The sequence below is a fragment of the Dryobates pubescens genome, chromosome 25 (genome assembly GCF_014839835.1).
Source record: "Dryobates pubescens isolate bDryPub1 chromosome 25, bDryPub1.pri, whole genome shotgun sequence".
NCBI lineage: Eukaryota > Metazoa > Chordata > Aves > Piciformes > Picidae > Dryobates > Dryobates pubescens.
The window spans coordinates 14218187-14237410 of record NC_071636.1 but is presented as its reverse complement, the minus strand read 5'-3'; the positions used below and the strand labels follow the sequence as shown (position 1 = coordinate 14237410).

The following is a 19224-nucleotide window of genomic DNA, read 5'->3' as shown; positions in this document are numbered from 1 at the left end:
CCTAATTGTGGCCTTCCAGTATCTGAAGGGGGCCTACAAGAAGGCTGGGGAGGGACTTCTCAGGATATCAGGCAGTGATAGGACTAGGGGGAATGGAATGAAGCTGGAGGTGGGGAGATTCAGGCTGGATGTGAGGAGGAAGTTCTTCACCATGAGAGTGGTGAAGCCCTGGAATGGGTTGTCCAGGGAGGTGGTTGGGGCGCCATCCGTGGAGGTGTTTAAGACCAGGCTGGATGAGGCTCTGGCCAGCCTGATCTAGTGTGGGGTGTCCCTGCCCATGGCAGGGGGGGTTGGAACTAGATGATCCTTGTGGTCCCTTCCAACCCTGACTGATACTATGATACTATACTATGATACTATGAATTTGGTCAATACCAGATACTGGCAATTCTAAAAATGGAAGGGTTTGCAATAATGAATCAGAAGATAATCAGCTGCTGTTCATTTAGATAATATGCAAAGCACACAGAGAAACTGCTGTAAGAGCAGAAGTACATTCAATACTTAATTTGTGGTCATCACAACACTGCATTTTCACATTCAGATGCAAGCCCACAGTATCTTGTACAAGTCAGTTACCCATGGATATTACCACCTCAGTTATTTCTACTGTATTTCAACACTGCAAATGACTTCCCTTTGTTACACAACAATGAAGGAAAATTATTTGATTAGGCTTTTTGAGTTTTGTGAAATGTCAGCATATTCCTAACAGGCACTAGTGGGTACAAGTGGGCTGAAAGGTTGTAACTAAATGACCCTTTTTTTATTACCTGAAAATATTGTTTGCAAAGACTCATCTCTAACAACGGCTCTCTGCTTGTGAACATCCCTGAAAAACACAAAAGGACAAGTCTGCAGTTTAGAAACAACTGAAAGCTCCAAAACATTTGGTGGTTTGGTTTATTGTTTGTTTGTTTTGTGGCTTCAACAAAATTATTTTGGTAAACTCAAACCCTTTACAGCAAAAGTCAATAGCAGAGGACAACTTCTATGGCTTCTTATCAGGAAACCTGGCTACAGCTAAGCAAACACTGAGGATGCAAATAACTCCTACAGAAGCATTGAACTGTAGGAGACAGATTAAATTCAACAACCATAAACAATACTGCAGTTTTTCTCTTGGTATCTTAAAGATGGCTGCAGCATGTACTTAAACTCATATATTTTATTGGCTAAGTATGATGGGAGCTGGAAGTTGCCATATTTCTTCTTTCTGCCCCCTCAATCCATTCTATACACATGACAAATCTATCCAAGGGAACCTGTTAAACTAGTAACTTCTAGCTGATCTTTTATCTTCCTTCTAGAGTCAAAATCAATATTATGGACTGTTCCAGAACAGAGAAGAAATGGGAGTCATGTCTTGCCCAGATAACTCTGTATTACATCCAAAATGGACTTGTGCTCAGATCTGTTGTGGTTTAAGTGCAAGTTTCAACAGAACTGCATTGACACAACAGCTACCTACAAAACTCATCCCAAACAGCTTACTTACCAAACAGAGAGCGTAGCAGCAGTGGTGAGAGCCATGATGTAAGAACCTGTGCAATGTAGGGTGGAAATGGGTGTATTCAATACTATAGGAGGAAGAAGGCGACGACCACAAGCTGAAAATACCGATAAGGTTCTTTTCTCACAGGCTACACTTACAATCTCACTAAAAAAAGACAAACAAAAACCAACAAGGCAGAAAGAAACACATTTGGTCAAATGCAAGCAGCAGAAGGCCAGACTCATTTAAGTTAGCATACAGCTTGGGCTAACTTTCCAAAAGGTAAATACTACAGCTTTTAAAAAATCCTGGGTGCCAAAAGGAAAGGTCAAAACCTAACCATTTTATACAAATATAGGTGTATTCCATGCCTCCTTCAGTTGATGAGGACTGTGATGGTGTAAGGAGATAGCAAGAGAAGGTTTCCAGGCAGAAGATAGTATCTTTTATCATACCAAGGGGCATAGCTGCAAATGACAGTAAGGCTTTTTGGTATATGCAAGTCCTTCTTCAGATCTGAACATGGCTCAGGCTTCAGATGTACACTTTAAAACTCTTAGGTTGGAACTAAGCAAGGTGAGAAAGGGGGAAATAAATAACTAAAGGGGAAAATAAATAACTAAAAGGGGAAAATAGCTGGAAGAGAAATAAGACATCTTGAGCCATGCCCAAAGCAGCACTAAAATCTCCAACAGAAGTGATCCAGTTAATCAACTTCTTTAGATGTGTAGATTAAAATAGCTTTAAACCCTCTACTTCTTTGTAAAGATTGGGGGTTAGGAGCCAATAGCTTTCTGTGAAGTGCATTTTGGTATCCCTAATAATGTCTTCTGGCCTTTAAAACCCTCATCTTCCAAAACATCCTCTCTTACCAGCTTCCTGCTGCAGTGAGAATTCGACTGGTGAGGACTGTCTCCCATTCCTTTCCTTCTCGATTACACTTTAACCTGCTCAGCTTTGATCCTCCCACTGTGGTCATTTCATTCTCCACTTCAAGGTACATAGATGGATCTGAACTTACCTGAAATATAAAAAACAAGATGAATTTTGGAAGAGGAAAAAGAACTACTCAAAAAAAGCAGCAAGCAATATTAGATGTAAACCAATGTTGTCTTTAAGGCTAGATTTAAGTATGGCGTTCTCTTTTTAAAGTGGCTTCAAAACTTTCTGTGGTACTTCAAAAAGAAGCAGACCTCTGAAAAGCAGTCTTGGCTAGAACATAAATAATGTATTTTTATTTGAAGCATAGGAATAAAAAAAGGTTGTGCTAGTCTGTGCCTCCTAATTAAGGGTGCCTCCTAATTAAGGGCACCAGATCAAGTCTAGATGTGCTCAGTCTCCCTACAATCTTGCAATTAGAAACAGACTACCACAGCCTAAACACAGAGAGAACTTTTCCTAAATACCTAAAGCAATACTACTTGCCAGTCTCTGTAGATGTGAATGAAGCATCTCCAGAGAGCTCTGAAAATACTTGTTTTTTTCCTCTTCAGCAGTATACTACCAACACAGCTCTTAACAATGCAGCAGTTACTCCCATCAGAGACTCTTATCTTTATGACGTAGTTGGGTTAACCAGGAGGAGGGACTGCAGAACCAGAGGTATCTCTCTGAAGTTTAGCTAGTTGAGAAGTGTGCTATTTTTATCCAATTTGCCATTAACTTTCACAATATAGACAAATTCTTAAGAGATATTGACAGGGAGATTGAGGCAACCTCAGCAAGTCTGCAGATTGATGCCAAGCTAAGTGGCACAGCTGTTAAGTCTGAAGGACAGGATCTCATCCAGAGGGATCTGGACAGGGTGGAGAGGTGGACTAAGGAGAATCTCATGAGGTTCAACAAGGCAAAGTGCAAGGTCCTGCACCTAGGTTGGGGCAATCCTAAATATCAATCCAGGCTGGGGATGATGACATTGAGAGCAGCCCTGCAGAAAAGGAATTTTGGGTGCTGGTGGATGAGAAGCTGGATGCGAGCCAACAGTGTGTGCTTGCAGCTCAGGAGGCCAATGGCATCCCGAGCTGCATCAAAAGCAGCACTGTAAACAGAGCCCCACAGAGAGTGGGGATTCTGCCACTCTACTCTGCTCTGGTGAGACCTCACCTGGAGTACTACATCCAGTTCCTGAGCCTTCAGCACAGGAAGGACATGGACCTGACGGAGTGGCTGCCCAGGGAGGTAGGTGAGGCCCCAGCCTGGGAGATATTCAAGGTCAGGCTCAACAAGGCTCTGAGTAACTTATCTAGTGCAGAATGTCCCTGCTCACTGCAGAGGGGTTTGACTGGATGACCTTTGGAGGTCCCTTCCAACCCATACCATTCTACGATCTTGTTTGAACAAATACACATATTCTGACATTAATTTATCTAAGGAGCTGAATAATCTAAGAATACTGAAAAAAAAAACCCAAACCAAAAAGCAGAACTTAAATTTTTTTACGTATTAAACTTTTTTCTTTCCCCTTATAGTCCACTTACTTGCAAAGTAAACGATTTCTGTGGGATTGGGGTTGGCAGTTTAAGTGCTAATGCTGGTGCAGAGATGCAAGCAGCATCCTTCTCAGAGGCCAGTGCAGCTTGGGACTGGAAAAAACAAAACAAAACAGGGAAAAAAAAAAAAAGATAAAAGGAAGAAAAAAAGACATGAGAATTGCAAAAGGAGTTAACACTTTCAATTAAAAACTGTTACAACCAGAGATATTCTAGAATACAGACAGATTTGAAAGAGAAGGGTTAATTCCAAATAATGCCAACTGCAAATATTGATCTTTTTCCAATTAGTTGCATTAGTACAAGCTTTTAAGTATAGCTGCCAAGAACAAAAAATCCCAAAACAAACTAGAAGGAGTCTTCTTTTTTTAATACATGTATATCCCACCCTTTTCCAGCTGCAACTAATTAATGGAGATGCTGGTATACTGCATGGAAAATATAAGTTCTGAAGAGTGAAAACAGAGGGAGCTGTGTTCCCTAAAATGATGGAAACTCCACTGCAGCTCACTACTTTATGGATCCTAGGAAACTCAGAACCATTTCAGTTACTATATCCAAGTCATTCTCTTGTGCTTGGGTCACTCTCCATTAAAGAACAACAAAACTCGCTGGTGTTTCATTTTATTCCATAGCTATTTGGCAGGTTATCACTACTTAGCATGCTGGTACCATTTAAGAAGTCACTACACACTTCTGTAAAGGATGGACACATTGCCACACTGTGTGCATCTGCTCTTTATAACCTTCAACTCTAAAAACAATAACTTTAGAAGCAAAAGGAGGGATGGATACAGATTCTGGGGGATTAACACTACCCTTGTTTCCCTGACTTGACGGAGCAAGTCAACATGGGAATGGCTTTATTAAATGAACACTGAAAGCCACAGTGAATCTCATTTCTTTCACCTGAACAGTTAAAGTTACTGGAACGAGCCTGGAGTCTTTTCGGGGCCTTCCTTTTTTCTTCTTTTCTACTGTTTCTCCCTCAAGTTCCAGTTTCCGTTTGGGTGCGCTGAGTGGCTTAGCAGCTGGAATCTTCTCTTCACTGTCACTGCTGCTCTCCAGAATATCCTTGGGCTTATTATCTTTAATTAAATTCTGATCCTTCAGTCTGAGCAAGTGAAAAACACACATTTCACATTATGTAAAAAGCTGATTCCAAAAGCTGCTGCATATGCTACGTGCTGCATTCTCGCAGCAACAAAGATACATTCTCCGCCTCGTTTGAGTGTATTTCAAAACACACAAAGGCAAGAGGTGGAAGCTGAAGAGGTACAGCAAACCCTCTGCAGAAATACAATGTGCAATATATATGTAAGCTGATCAGATACAGTCTCTCCTTTAAAAAAAAACCCTAATCAAACTAGTAGTTAATAACTGGATGAAGCTGTAAATAACAGCTTTATTTTTAGCATTCAGCTCCATTACAATCAGATCTCTTTCTCTGGGTTGATATAAATAATTCAGCACTCTGTAAGACGCAAGAGAAGTTCACTTCCCCCCCAACAGACACGACACTTTCTGCTTACTCATGCAGAACTTCATTTGTCATCCTCTTGTCTATCCCCCAAAGTTGTTCTATTCACTTCTGACTACTGTAAGTAAGATGCATATCTGCAAACCATACAAACGACCTCACTGCTGCATTTTCCATTTCAAGAACACAATATAACTAAAGAAAACAAAGTGAAATACTCTGTGAACTCTTTTGTTAACCATTATACCCTAAACCAGGTCATTTAATCACACTCTTCCCATTCCCTCCAGTGGCTGATTATTAACTCCCAGTGTTTTGCCACTTTTTCCATATCCACTCGTCCCTGGTATAACCCAAACCTTTTCCCTTCGGCATTTGAATTATGTCAAATAAAACACTTCGATCCATCTCCACGCACCCATTAGAAATGATCAATTTAACACATCTTTCTTCTGCATCATATGGTGAAACCCTTTGACATAAAAACATTGAGGTATTAAGTAAAACCACATTTTATTGATAACTGGGGAACTACCCACTTCTTTCTCTTCTTGAGACTGCTATTCTATTTTTTTCTGTCCTTTGTTTTGGTGAAGGAGGAACACTTATGCCATAACACACTCTGTCACAAAACAAAGGCTTGCAGCTTTCATTTCAAAACCATGTGCATTCAGAGCCAAAACTCCTTAAAATCAAAGTATCTTCTCTGCATGCCTTTAAGGCATACAAGTGAAATACAACTGCAGCTATTATGATGATAGGCAATCTGCAGACACGTATGGTAATTTATCTTGAAGTAAATCTCACTCTGGTACAGAGATATAGGCTGACTATTTTTGTCTTCTAAGGAGCACAGACGCATGCAGCCACACAAGGAGGTATGTGCATGCACAGTCCCTGCTAACAAGAGTTTGAACTCAGAATATTTTGAAGAACCTGCTTGATCCCAAATGCCAGAGACAAATGTACAAAGGCATTATCCTAGCAAAGAATTCACCTATTTGCAGTTGTCTCCTTCCTTCCAGTCATGTACAAAGGCATTACCCTAGCAAAGAATTCACCTATTTGCAGTTGTCTCCTCCCTTCCAGTCATGGAAGAGACCCAAGACAATTTCTAGAGTGCCACAGCACCATGACATCCACAATGAAGACAATCAGCATTTTAATTCCGAGTTACTTTCCCCTGTCTCACCTGTCCACAACAGTCTGATTTGTATTTGTGACAACAGCAGTCCCTGAGGTGGCTTTGGATCGCTCTGTAAATCTAGAGTCAAATGCTTTCATGGGTTCAATCTTCGATGGAGTTGTCAACACAGAGGAAGACGATGCAGGAGGAGCAGCTGAGGCAGAGGTAGCATTTAGACTGTCAATAAGAGACAGGAAAACAAGGATTGAACGAAATTTAGTACTGGTAACCTGCCCTACTCAGAACTAGGTAGCATTCATTACACTGGCTAGAAACAATATTGCAAACCAGGAATTACAAGATGCTTTTTCCTCTTTCACACATCAGCAAGCTTTGCCTACTCTCAAAACCAGTTTATGATGTATCTCAGAACTTCATGTGGCTATGTAAATATATGTAGGTCAAAAGACCCTAATTTATTCATTATATATATATTTTTTAATTCAGGAATTAAATGATACTTCCTGATAGTACTTATGCACCCAAAGGGAAAGGACCACTATTTTAAATGAGAACTGGAGAGTTACTGGGTTTGCTCCTTGTTCAGCTTCCCACATGCTTTCCATTATCAGATTATATTCCTCTGGTTATCAAACAAGTTGGGATAAAAAGATTCATTCCAGGTTTCAATTTTGTTGTTGCAGAATTCAAATGAATTATTAGGCCTTTCCAAGCATAACTCTAAGGCACAGGAATGTGTTTTTCCCACACTACAGCATTCCAGGGATCTGTTGTTTGAATAGCTGTTTACTTTAGAGATTTTTCAATTCATTCTCTGAATGAATTGAAAGAAAGAATGGCTCTAAGATAACTAATGTTTGTACTAAAAAGCTCTTATAAGTCAAATTTCCACAGAAAAGGAGACTTAACAGTTTCAACTCAATAATTTCTCATCGTCTGCTCACTCATTTTTTACTCTCTAGCCAATTTCAACTAAATTTGATGGAGTGGTAGAGGTTCCAATGACATTGTGCTTTTATGAATGCTATAAAAAAAAGAAGAAAAAACCAACCAAACAAACAACAAAAAAACCACACACACACTGAGGAAAAGAAACCAAGTCAGTGTTTGAGGGAAAGAACAAGTAGTTTAGCTGTATTCTGCCATAATTAATCTGAAAGACACACTGGCATATCTACATTAACAAGTCAATGTCATCGTGCTCTGATGGGGGCTGTTCCACAGGGAAGAAGTATTACCATGCCTGGAGAGAGGAGATATACAAGACACAGGACAGAATTTGATGGAAAATAGGCTTCATTACTTTTATTGCCAGAAACCCTTCTGCTATTTACTAATAGCAACTCAGTAATCTATAAACAGGTCAATGTGTTAGAGCAACAGCAATCGACTGTGTACCTCATTGCACTGAAGTTCACTTCCAGGACTATGCATATGGATTTGATTCATTTATCACTATTTAAAGGATCCAAATACTAATCAAAATCAATGTTTGCAGGAATGATATGGAAGTTTTGCAGTAAAGAAACCACTTGAATAATTGCTTGATTACAGAATTGAAAACAAAAATAATTAAAAATAATGAACAGAGTCATAAAAGTGAAGAAACTGCAAATACTGACCCATCTTTATTGGCTGCATCATCTGTTGGTTTTATACTAGCTGCTGTTGGCTCTACAGAAGGCTTAGAAGTATTAAGGGAATTTGCTGCGTTAGAATCTAATGACATGAGCTGCTGGTTACTTTGAGAAGACATCATTGAGCCAGACAGAGATCCAGATATTGGGATACTATTGAAAAATGCTGTAGAAAAATCCCTAAACAAAAAAGACAAACCATAAATATGTATTTCTTTGAAAACATTTCTCAAAATACCTGAAAAGACTTGAAAATGAATCATCCTAACTGAACTGTTTATTCCCTTCTCCTCATGCAGACACTACCTGAACAAGCCACGAACACCCAACTTCCCAGAGTCATTTCTCGCATACAAAGGATGCTAAGGCCTGTGTTAATGCAGAAATGAGCCTGCCATACATTAGAGCATTGCTCACTCACCTGTAAGGTTAATTCTCATTATCTATGAGTATTTATTGAAAGTGAGATCTTACAGATAAGATAACATAGGCTGAAACTGTATTCCCTAAGTATACACAAGGTACTGCCAGCAAGTGCTTTCAGAGACCAGAAGATTAAAATAAATCAGAATTCTGAGTTCACTGCAGGTACCAAAGAAAAAAAAAGGTAAAAAAGTACAGAAAGATTTTAAAGACAGCTTCCAAACATACCCAGTGTCCAGCTGAGCTATGCAGAGAGGTGTGATCCTTCTCCGGCCATCTGCTGTTCGTGTTTCAACTTGTTTTTTTAAGAGATTCTGTTGGAAAATTTATGCCATTGTCATTGCTGATAAATAGGAAATGCCTTTTCTCTTGCTTTTTTGATTCCCTCCCCCCCAGTTGACAAGAATAAGAGTATCAGAAGATGTTCCTCAATCAAGAATCTGTTAACATAGGTCTTTCCCCATATTTTCTCTCTTTGGTTCATGCTATTACTGTGTAAACAATTTAAATTGTTACTAGAAGAATTATTTTGATCCTACCACATGATGTTTTTTTTTTACCAATAATAGGTGGGTTTGAAGTAGAAGGTTATATAGTGCAAAGTACAACAGAATTCTGGTTCTGATTACTGCTCTCAGGCTGCATCATAACATACATTCTTTTTGATTTAGACACATGCATTTCCAATTCAGGGTCTATCCATCTGTAGAAAAGTCATTTATGGAGAATGGAATCTGTTCTCCACATCAGAGAGTCAAGCCTGAAACGTTCTCAGCTGTGTGTATTGAATCCTTCATTAAAATTTGCCTTCTGTGCTTGGGAGAGAATTAAATAATGCTTTCAGTCTCCTTCAAATGAGAAACTGAAGGGCAGTTCTGCTTGTTATCAACACTGAGAATTTAGCACACATAACAGAATGTTAGGGGTTGGAAGGGACCTCAGAAGATCATCCAGTCCAAGCCCCCTGCAAGAGCAGGATCACCCAGGGCAGGTCACACAGGAACACATCCAGGTGGGTTTTGAATGTCTCCAGAGAAGGAGAGTCCACAATCTCTCTGAGCAGCCTACTCCAGGGCTCCATCACCCTCACCATATAGAAGTGTCTCCTCATGTTGAGGTGGAACCTCCTGTGTTCTAGCTTGTACGCTCTGTCCCTCATCCTGTCACTGGGCACCATCAGAAAGAGCTTGGCACCTTCATCTTGTCATTCTCAGGTATTTACAGATGTTGATAACATTCCCTCTCTTGCCTTCTCCTCTCCAGACTAAACAGTCCCAGGTCTCTCAGTCTTTCTGCACAGGAGAGATGTTCAAATCCCCCCAGTCATCCTTGTAGCTCTTTGTTGGACTCTCTGCAGCAGATCCCTGTCTCTTTTGAATTGGGGAGCCCAAAACTGGACACAGTATTCCAGTCGTGATCTCACCAGGGCAGATATAGATACATCCACCAGTTCTATTCCACAGACTTCCTTCTGCTTAAAAGCATTTTAACTTTTCAACCAGTGCCAGGAATGTCAGCTGGACAATTCACAGGTTAGAAAGGTGCATTTCAACACAAATAAGGAAGCAGGAATTTATCATAAGTAGTTTTGATATTTATCAGCTTAGTACTTGCCACTACAAAGTGATTATCCAAGGACACCTACCTTTCGGATATCCTCCAAACTCTCCCCATTAACCATGCTTGCCACTTTGGGAGCTGCTGTTGCAGTCCCAGATGCCTCCCTGATGGATGCATTCTTCTGTTCCACCTGCTGCTGTTGCTGTCTCTGTTGATACTTGAGCATCTCGGGATTTTCAATTATGGTGGTAGACAACTGAGCTTCAGTCATTATTGCCAAGCTTTTTCCATAGGTGGACTGATGAATGTTGCTCTGTGAGTGTTAAAAATGGATCACACAAAAAGAGTAACTATAACTGCTAGCACACCATCTATCCCCAGGTAATGCAAACACACAAATCTCATGGAATCCATAAAATGTAAATGCCCTCTGTGTAATTTTTACACCTCTGGTGGGGTTCTGTGGCAGTTCTAGTAGTGGGTGAAGGGTTACAGCAGTGGCTCTTCTGAGAAGCTGCTAGAAGCTTCCCCAGCTCTGAGTCAGACCTGCTTCTGGCCAAGGCTGAGCCAATTGCTGGACAGTGGTAGTGCCTCTGTGATAATGCAGAGGAGGAAAGTCTGCAGCAGGGGGAGGAGTGCGATGTGAAATACCTATGTGGACATGAAGGTTACTGCGGAAGGAGGGTGGGAGGTGCACCAGCACAGAGATTCCTCTGCAGCCCATGGAGGTTAACAGTGAAGCAGATGCCCAACTGCAGCCTGTGGAGGACCCCATGCTGGAGCAGGTGGTTGTGTGCACAGAAGGTCACGGCTCTAAAGGAAGCCTGTGCTGGAACAGTCCATCACTGGGAGGACTGTACCATGTGGAAGGGACTCATGCTGGAGCCATTCATGAAGAACTGGAGGCCCATAAGAATGACATATGTTGGAGATGTTCATAGAGGACTGTCTCCCATGGGAGGGGGCCCCACACTGGAGCAGTGGAAGAGTGTGAGGAGTCCTAATCTTGAGAAGGAAGGAGTGGCAGAGACAACATGTGATGATCCGATCCCAACCCCAGTTCCCAACCTCAGTTCCCAACCCCTGCACCACTGGATAGGAGAAGGTAGAGAATTCAGGAGTGAAGCTGAGCCCCAGAAGAAGGAGGGATAGGGAAAAAAAGGTGTTTTCAAAATTTGGTTGTATCTCTCATTATCCTACTCTGATTTGATTGGCAATGAACTAAACTGACAGTTTTTAACCCTAGTGGAGTCCACTTTGCCTGTAACCGTAGCTGGTGAGTGATCCCTCCCTGTCCTTGTCTCAGTCCAGGAGCCTTTTGTTCTATTTCCTCCTCCCCATCCCACCAGGAGGGAGGAGTGAGCTACAGGCCACGTGGTGTTTTGTTGCTGGCTAGGCCTAAAGAATGGCAATCATTTATCCACTACATATTTATTTATTTTCAATACTTTCAGCTAACACAAAATCAATATGTGAAATAATTGGAATTCAAAGCTTTAGTTGTTAATGGCAATGAGACGAAAAACCAGCCAAGAGTAATCAGTTTAAAAAGACCTGCAAGACAAAGACTAATTTTGCTGAAGTGTTTTGAAGCAACCCTTCCTTGTTTCCTTGGCCAAATAATTACTTAAAAGGTACAGTGACGTGTAAGCAAGTGGATGTTTTCCAAACAGACTTTCCAGAATAGAAACTAGTATCAGAAATTATTTCTTGACTGCTCTTTTTTTACTGATTTGAAAGCAGACAAGAACACATTCTTCTGTGATATGGAATGTCAGTCACCACATACTTCTCTAAGGAGTCCAATATTTTAATTGATACAATACACCCCTTAACTATAATCACAGATTCTCTCTGTAGTTACTGTACCTTTTCCTCCTCGCTGAGTGGATCTCCAAGTTCATCCTGGGAAAAGTCTAGAAATGCCACAGATCCATCCATGGAACACACCAGGATACCAAGTCCATTAAGAGTCCTGAAGGAAATAAAGGTCCATCTTTGTTTTCAGTTTCTTTTCATTGATGCAAAGGTGCAATACAATAAGTTACTCAATAAAAATCTTAGCATAAGATGCATTATCACAGCAACTGCTGATGGAACTAAAGAAGTGGGGCAGCAAGGAGACAGGGTAAGGACAGCAGGAGCTTGATATTCCTTTGGAGGCTCAACAGGTTTTTCTTGGTAGAAGAGACAGAAGAAACTACCAATTGTAGTCTCAGTGAAATGAAAGCCTTCTACATATAACCTATCAATGCACACTTGAAAAAAAAATAGTACTTGAGTTTTGACTGCCAAACCAATCACAGAGATCAGAGACAGCAGCACAGAGGTTTAGAGATGACTTCTTACAGAGCACAGAAGAGGAAAGGGAAGCATGCAGAGTTCCCATCCAAGTTAGTCCAGCAAGGCTTAAAATACATTACACACATCACCATGGCTATAGCTCTTTGAAATCATCTTTTTTTTGTGTGGCAGCTGTTGCCCTGATAGCATCACATCCAGAGAAGTTAGCCTCAGCACTGTCTAACTAGGTTAACCAACATTACTCCAAGTCAGAAAATGATAAAATCTTGTTTAGGTTTCTCTTTGCTTAGCAGACAAAATTGCTGAGCTCCTATTCTCTTCTGGATCCAAGCAATTGTTCCATGAAAATGTAATCACATTCAGCTATTATGAAGAAGGATCTAAGTCTAAAACAGAAACAAGACAGCTCTAACAGGATAATGGTATCAGATTTCTCTGAATGCACTCTGTTTGTTTCCAGAATGAACCATGTTTCTGGGAACACTCCATATTATTGACACTTCAGCCATACATTTCAATCTGGAAACAGGATATAAAATAGCAAGCTTCCTGGTGATCCTTTGTCTCTCAGATACTCCCCAAAACCATTTCCTCAGAAACTGCAATTGTTAACCAGCTCTTTGCAGATGGAGAACTAAAAAGGCACTACAAGAAAACAAAACTATTCAAAGCTATTGTGCTATAACAATAGCAGCGTGTCTCATGAAATATTCCACTTTCTACCCTTCATGTATAAATGGAAAGAAAAATGGTTTGGTTTTGAGAACTCCATCATGCTCCACTGAGCTTTATGGCAAAATCCACATGGCACAGAGAAAACAGGAAGTTATACAATTGTAAGCTTTAAAATTTACAGTATTAAATCACCAAGATTGCTTTAGTTAAGGTAGAACTTCCAAAATTAGGACACACTAGAATTAAGATAACATGGAGGCAGCTGTCTGCCTCTCATGAGAAAATAGCCTTTTCCTACACAGAACCCTTAACTGTAAATCAGCTGATGCATGGTGCAGAGCATTTTTAATACCATTTACATAGTTATTTCTCCCTTGTTATTTAAGTCTTATAGTGAATGAAGAACTATTATCTTCTGTATTTTTATGACCAGGCCTCAGGAAAAAAAAGCAGGATTGGAGAGAGTGGCACTAACTGCAGGAAGAGGAAAACAACATTTGGTACAGCAGGCTGTGGGAAAGGTGGGTTGTCCAACCCATATCAGTAGAGATGTCCTGGGAAAGCTCAGCACTTGTCCTTCTGCTGTGCCCTGTGGCTGGTGGGTGGGGTGTGGTTGGGTGTAATAGGTTCATTAGCCTTTCTCTGAGACTTACCACATGTTCAGCCTCTGCAACTCTTCAACACAGAGCAATTTACACCCTTCACACAGTGCTGCAATAATGTGTAGCTGCATTCTTATTAAACCCAAAAGCAATTATTGCATTTACTGGTTGGTTTTATTTTTCATACATCACTTTTTTTTTCTTTTCTTTTGGTATATTGTGTCCTAAGGCACAAAGAAATGATTGGCTTCGAAAGTTCACCTGAATTTATCCTAACTGTACAGTGCAATAACTTTCCACAGATACAATGCACAGAAAACTCACCAAGTCCACCACATTGTATTATAAAACACACGTCCTATGAAAATAAATTCAGAGAATTGTAGCAAGTGGGAACTCATTCCACAGGTATTTTACTGCACCAGGTTCTATGTTTTCATTCAGTTTTAAATGTTATACAATCTCAAGTGATCATCTAATTTTACCCCTTGAGATGCTGCAGCAAACCCCAAACCTTCAGGAACCAACTGCAACAGCTACAATCTGCAGTGCTCTAAGGTATTTCCAGCTCAGCTGTGTACCTAAAGTTGATTAACAAACAGCAGAAATCGACTTACCAGGAGATGTCCATGATGGACTTGTCAAACAGCTCATGTATGACAACTAAGGGTCGTTTCAGACATGTGAGCTGAAAACAGAAGAAACAACACTCAGAAATTTAGAAGCCCTATGTGACCACAGATATCACCACATTACCACTCTCTTGTTCACCAAACAGGATCTGATCAGCAGACAGTTGTATGCTTGATGGTTTATCTGAATCACCCAGCTGCCCATTCCACTACTGGTACAGAAAAGCTTTGGAGAATAGCAGCTGACATACAACCCTCCTTCCCTTTCAGAAACACAGACTGAATTTCTTCACCAGCTTGCCTGTGCTCTCTACCACTCAAAAAGTAATTCTGCAGATGCTAAAAACAGCTTCTATTCTAAGCTTTGCTGAGGTAAGAATGTTGCAAACTGTCAGCACAAGAAGACAGAAAACAGATCACATTTCCATGTCCTAATGAGCAAAGGGAATTTGACTCACAATTATTCTTAAAGAAGATTCCTCTACACTTATAAATCAGCTTAGTAATAAAGAACTGAATGTGAATATTCCCAGTAACCTCTTCTAAATCAGATGTTCTGTGCTCTTTAACCATAGAATGGTTTGGGTTTGAAGGGACCTTAGAGATCATCTAGTTTCAACCCCGGGGCCATAGGGAGGGACAACTACTACTAGACCAGCTTGCTCAAGGCCCCAGCCAACCTGGCTCTGAACACTTCCAGAGTCAGAACCTCTACAACTTCTCTGGGCAACCTGTTTCAGTGTCTCACCACTCTCACAGTGAATAATTTCTTCCTAATGTCTAACCTAAATCTCATAGGAGAGGTGCTCCAGCCCTCTGATCATCTTTATGGACCTGCTCTAATAGTTCCATCTTCCCCTTGTGCTAGGGGCTCCATAGCTGGACACAGTAATCCAGATGAGGTCTCAGGAAAGCAGAGTAGAGGGGGAGGACGACCTCCCTCAACCTGCAGGCCATACTTCTTTTGATGCAGCCCAGAAAGCCAATCATACCCTGGGCTGCAAGTGCACATTGCCTGTTCATGTTAAGTTTCTCATCCACCAGTGTTAAATCACAGAATGGTTTGGGTTGGAGGTGACCTCCAGAAGTCATCTAGTCCAACCCCCTTGCAGTCAGCAGGGACATCCTCCACTAGATCAGGTTGCTCAGAGCCTTGTCAAACCTGACCAGGCAAGGGGCCTCAAGTATCTCCCTGGGCAATCTGTGCCAGTGTTCCAGCAGCCTCATGCTAAAGAACTTGTTCCTAACATCCAATCTAAATCCGCTCTTCTCTGGGTCCTCTTCCATAGTTATTTCCTTTATATTGCCATAGGTCTGTGTTGTATAGGTCTGTTGTATCTATTAAACTCTTCACCTATAGCTTTGCATCTCCACAAGACATAGTATAACCTCAACAGGCCCCATAAATGAAATCATAGTATAAAATAGAAAGTAAAATACACTAAGAGTGATACTTTGATATGGGTATGCATTGGTGACATTGCCAGAAACAGATTGAGTGTTATGCGTTTAGCAATTGATGAATAAATATCACACTGGAATCTATAAATAGTAGATTGCAGTCAGCAATTGGTGTGTTCTGGCACATGCTCTCAACACAAAGCTTTACAAATCAGTCAAATTTATTCCTTCTCCTTTGCAGTTGCCAAACAACCCGCCTTGAATTTATAGATGTGAGAATAGATACACTTCTCGCAGCCAGAGCAACAACTTCAGTCTAGATTCTAAAGTAAAACCCAAACCAGGTATTCAAAACTGGAAAATACACTTAAAAACCTAATTGACTTTCACATTCCTTTCCATAGTAAAGACAGAAGCCAGAATAAAGCAGAAAGGTGAGCTGTATATATGCTCAGAAACAGCTATCCTGTGCCTGTTGTATTGTCCTTGTACCCATAAAAGAAAGACAAAGATAGGCTCCAAGAGTGATTAATGGAGAGGTAGGCTACAGGGGGAAACAAAAAGTCTTTTTCTTAAGACACTCACATGGAGAAGTAGGAAGGGACACAGGGAAGAAAATACTGCTGAATTATGTGTATTAATTGTGGCAACACATTCTTTCCTTCCATACTTCCTCCCCCTTACCAGGGCAATATAACTCTGCCCCTGGCTTCTAGCTGTTCTTGGCTTCAGAGAAATGAGCTAACACAAATCTACTTCCTTCCTCCCAGCTAATTCTGTAACAGAGAGAAAAATACCTAAAAATGAATCTATATGTACTGCTGTACATGTGACTTCTGAACTAAATCCTCAAGTTATCCAAATGACCACATTTGTTCAAAGGTAGTAAAAAAACACCCCACTTACCCAGACAGAAAGAGATCGATCCTTACTCCCAACAGCACAACAGCAATAGGGACAGCTTGACTTGGTGGAGCTTCCATTCTTTTGTTTCTTCTTGAAGATTTTTGGATTGAATTTCTGAACAAATAAGATGCCCCCAATTTATTATAGTGATTACATTTGAGTAGATCTGCTTTAGAAGCAAGTTTTCCACTTCAGGGTGAAAAAGAAACATTGCAGAGGAACAAAGCCCCTAAACCAGATTGTACAGGGGCACTGACAAAAGCCACATGTCCTTTCTTAAGGAGCTTTCTAAATGCTTGAATAGGAACAGCAAATAGTATTAATTTTAATACTTAAGGCAGTTTAATGAAGTCACTGGACAGCTAAGACAGACAGTGTTTGGCATTCCTAACATGGCCCCGTACTCCCCCTTCTTAAGCTTGTCCATCTGCGTCCAGATCTCTTATCGCAAGAGCAAGCTGATTGCTTCCAACACGTGAAGCTGACTTTTTTAAATCACCACCAAGCATTTGCTTTACTACTCTTGATACCCATCTTCACCTCTTGTCCCATTTATGCATAGAATGATCCAAAAGCACATGTTAGGAGATTTACTTCAGGGATGAATTGCTATCACTCACTCACCACTACCGTAACTGCCTTCCGATGCCCTACAAAGTCCATGTTGGTTTTCCATCCATCCCTCTCAATGATCTGAGCAGTAGGTCCAGAATTATTCATGGCATGAGCAGAAACAAGATAGTGACCATCAGGTGACCAGCTAAGACGCAACACATGAGTTGTGCCTCCACACTGCCAAAAAAACCCAACACATTAGAGCTTTAGAAGTGTTTGGCAAACAAAGGGTTTCAAATACAAACTAGTTAAACTTTCAGTGTAGGGAATACGATCACAAAGCCAGGTTTGGGGGAATGTATAAAATGACATTACACACAATTCTCAGCACTTCAGCCACGCTTGTCCTGGTGATCTACTGCAATTTATGAAGCCCTTATGAATGGGGAAAAGGAACCTAGAGACCTTTTTAAAGGAAATAAAAGTGTATTTGGATAAGGTATGCTCAGCATTCCTGAGTGTTAGTGACAGGGCTGCAGCGTACCAGCTGCTAATAATAAGACTTCAGCTTGCAACACCAGCTCACACATGAATTTAGGCACTGCCTATTACAAAGGGCAATTGCACTAATCACAGTACCCTAACATTACTGCAAAGCACTCCACCCCTTCAGCACTAACTTCTGTCCCCAGAAATTGGATCTCTTGATCAAAGTCATCACATAAGAGCCCAATGATGCCAGACCAAAGATCTCTTAGTACTTATCTCATTTCTGATAGTGGCCAACAGAAGATGCATAGGGAAGAATGAAAGAACAATGTAATTCATGTGCCAATACTGCCTCAGAACAACCTCTCCATTTCCAGGAATTTGCTCCATTGTTTATGTAACCCATGTAAACTTTTGACCTTTGTGACATCCAACAACGACTCAACATAATCAGGTGTGAAAAAGCAGCTCTTCCCCCTCCCTTTGAATCCCCATCTGATGGTTTTCAGCACTGCTAAATTAACAAATGTGTGTGCAGAATCACAGATTGCATTGGGCTGGAAGGGGCCCTCAAAGGTCCAACCCCACTGCAGGGAGCAGGGACACCTCCAACTAGACCAGCCTGCCCAGGGCCACAATGCATTTCAATGTCTTTCTTGGAGGGAGGGCCAGGACTCAAGGTGTGGCCTCACCACTGTAGAGTCCAGGGAGACAATCACTGCCCTGGTCCTGCTGGTCTCACACTATTGCTGATCCAGGCCAGGATGCTGGTGGCCTTTTGGCCACCTGGGCACACACTGGCTCATCTTCAGCCAGTTCCTGTCAAACACCCCCAGGTCTTTCTCTGACAGGCAGTTTCCACCCACTCTGCCACAAGCCTGGATCCTTCATGGTGCTGTCAGTTATTCTTGTAATTTTCATTCATTCTACACGAATTAACAAGGAACAGTCACACATTCTCAAGTACCTCATCAAAGGGTTTTGTGATGCTGGTTTCCAATTGCCAGTCCATGGTCCTCCACACCTTTAAACTTCGATCATCAGCCTGAGAGGCAATGTATTTTCCAACAGGATCCCAGGTCAGACCTTTCACCAAACCAGAATGTCCCTTCAGAGTGGCAAGAATTTCTGCAAAAACAGAGAACAGCTACTGATACTTCCTTTAGGACAGACTGTTGAGGAGACCTACAAGAGCTTTTTGAAAGAACATGTTAAATATAACTTCTTTAACATTCAGGCAACAATATATCAACCAAACTGGAACCTGTACTTGAGCTAAGAACAATATGGAAAGTGGTAGAGAACTCTGGCCAGAATAAATGATGCAAAACTCTTTAGAGGAGATAGATCACAGCAGGAAGACCAGCAGAGTCCAGGTACTTCAGAACAGCATTTCCAAGCTATGGAAAGCAGTTTAACTGCTTAACTT

General features: G+C 41.1%; 1 protein-coding gene across 3 annotated transcripts in view; it reads right to left on the bottom strand.

Annotated features, from left to right (window-relative positions):
* LOC104309702 (protein HIRA) overlaps nucleotides 1-19224 on the bottom strand; it is a 37518-nt gene that overhangs the window by 5352 nt on the left and 12942 nt on the right. For 2 of the 3 annotated variants that reach the window (XM_054173033.1, XM_054173034.1), the window contains exons 7-20: nucleotides 18763-18923; nucleotides 17376-17543; nucleotides 16752-16865; nucleotides 14430-14500; nucleotides 12101-12206; nucleotides 10317-10544; nucleotides 8900-8985; nucleotides 8234-8428; nucleotides 6657-6827; nucleotides 4894-5098; nucleotides 3973-4077; nucleotides 2368-2516; nucleotides 1499-1660; nucleotides 774-832 (exon numbers count right to left, since the gene is read on the bottom strand). In XM_054173033.1, coding sequence (XP_054029008.1) covers nucleotides 774-832; nucleotides 1499-1660; nucleotides 2368-2516; nucleotides 3973-4077; nucleotides 4894-5098; nucleotides 6657-6827; nucleotides 8234-8428; nucleotides 8900-8985; nucleotides 10317-10544; nucleotides 12101-12206; nucleotides 14430-14500; nucleotides 16752-16865; nucleotides 17376-17543; nucleotides 18763-18923 — 1980 coding nt within the window. The remainder of the gene's footprint in view (nucleotides 1-773; nucleotides 833-1498; nucleotides 1661-2367; nucleotides 2517-3972; nucleotides 4078-4893; nucleotides 5099-6656; nucleotides 6828-8233; nucleotides 8429-8899; nucleotides 8986-10316; nucleotides 10545-12100; nucleotides 12207-14429; nucleotides 14501-16751; nucleotides 16866-17375; nucleotides 17544-18762; nucleotides 18924-19224) is intronic. The other variant, XM_054173035.1, reaches the window with a different exon arrangement.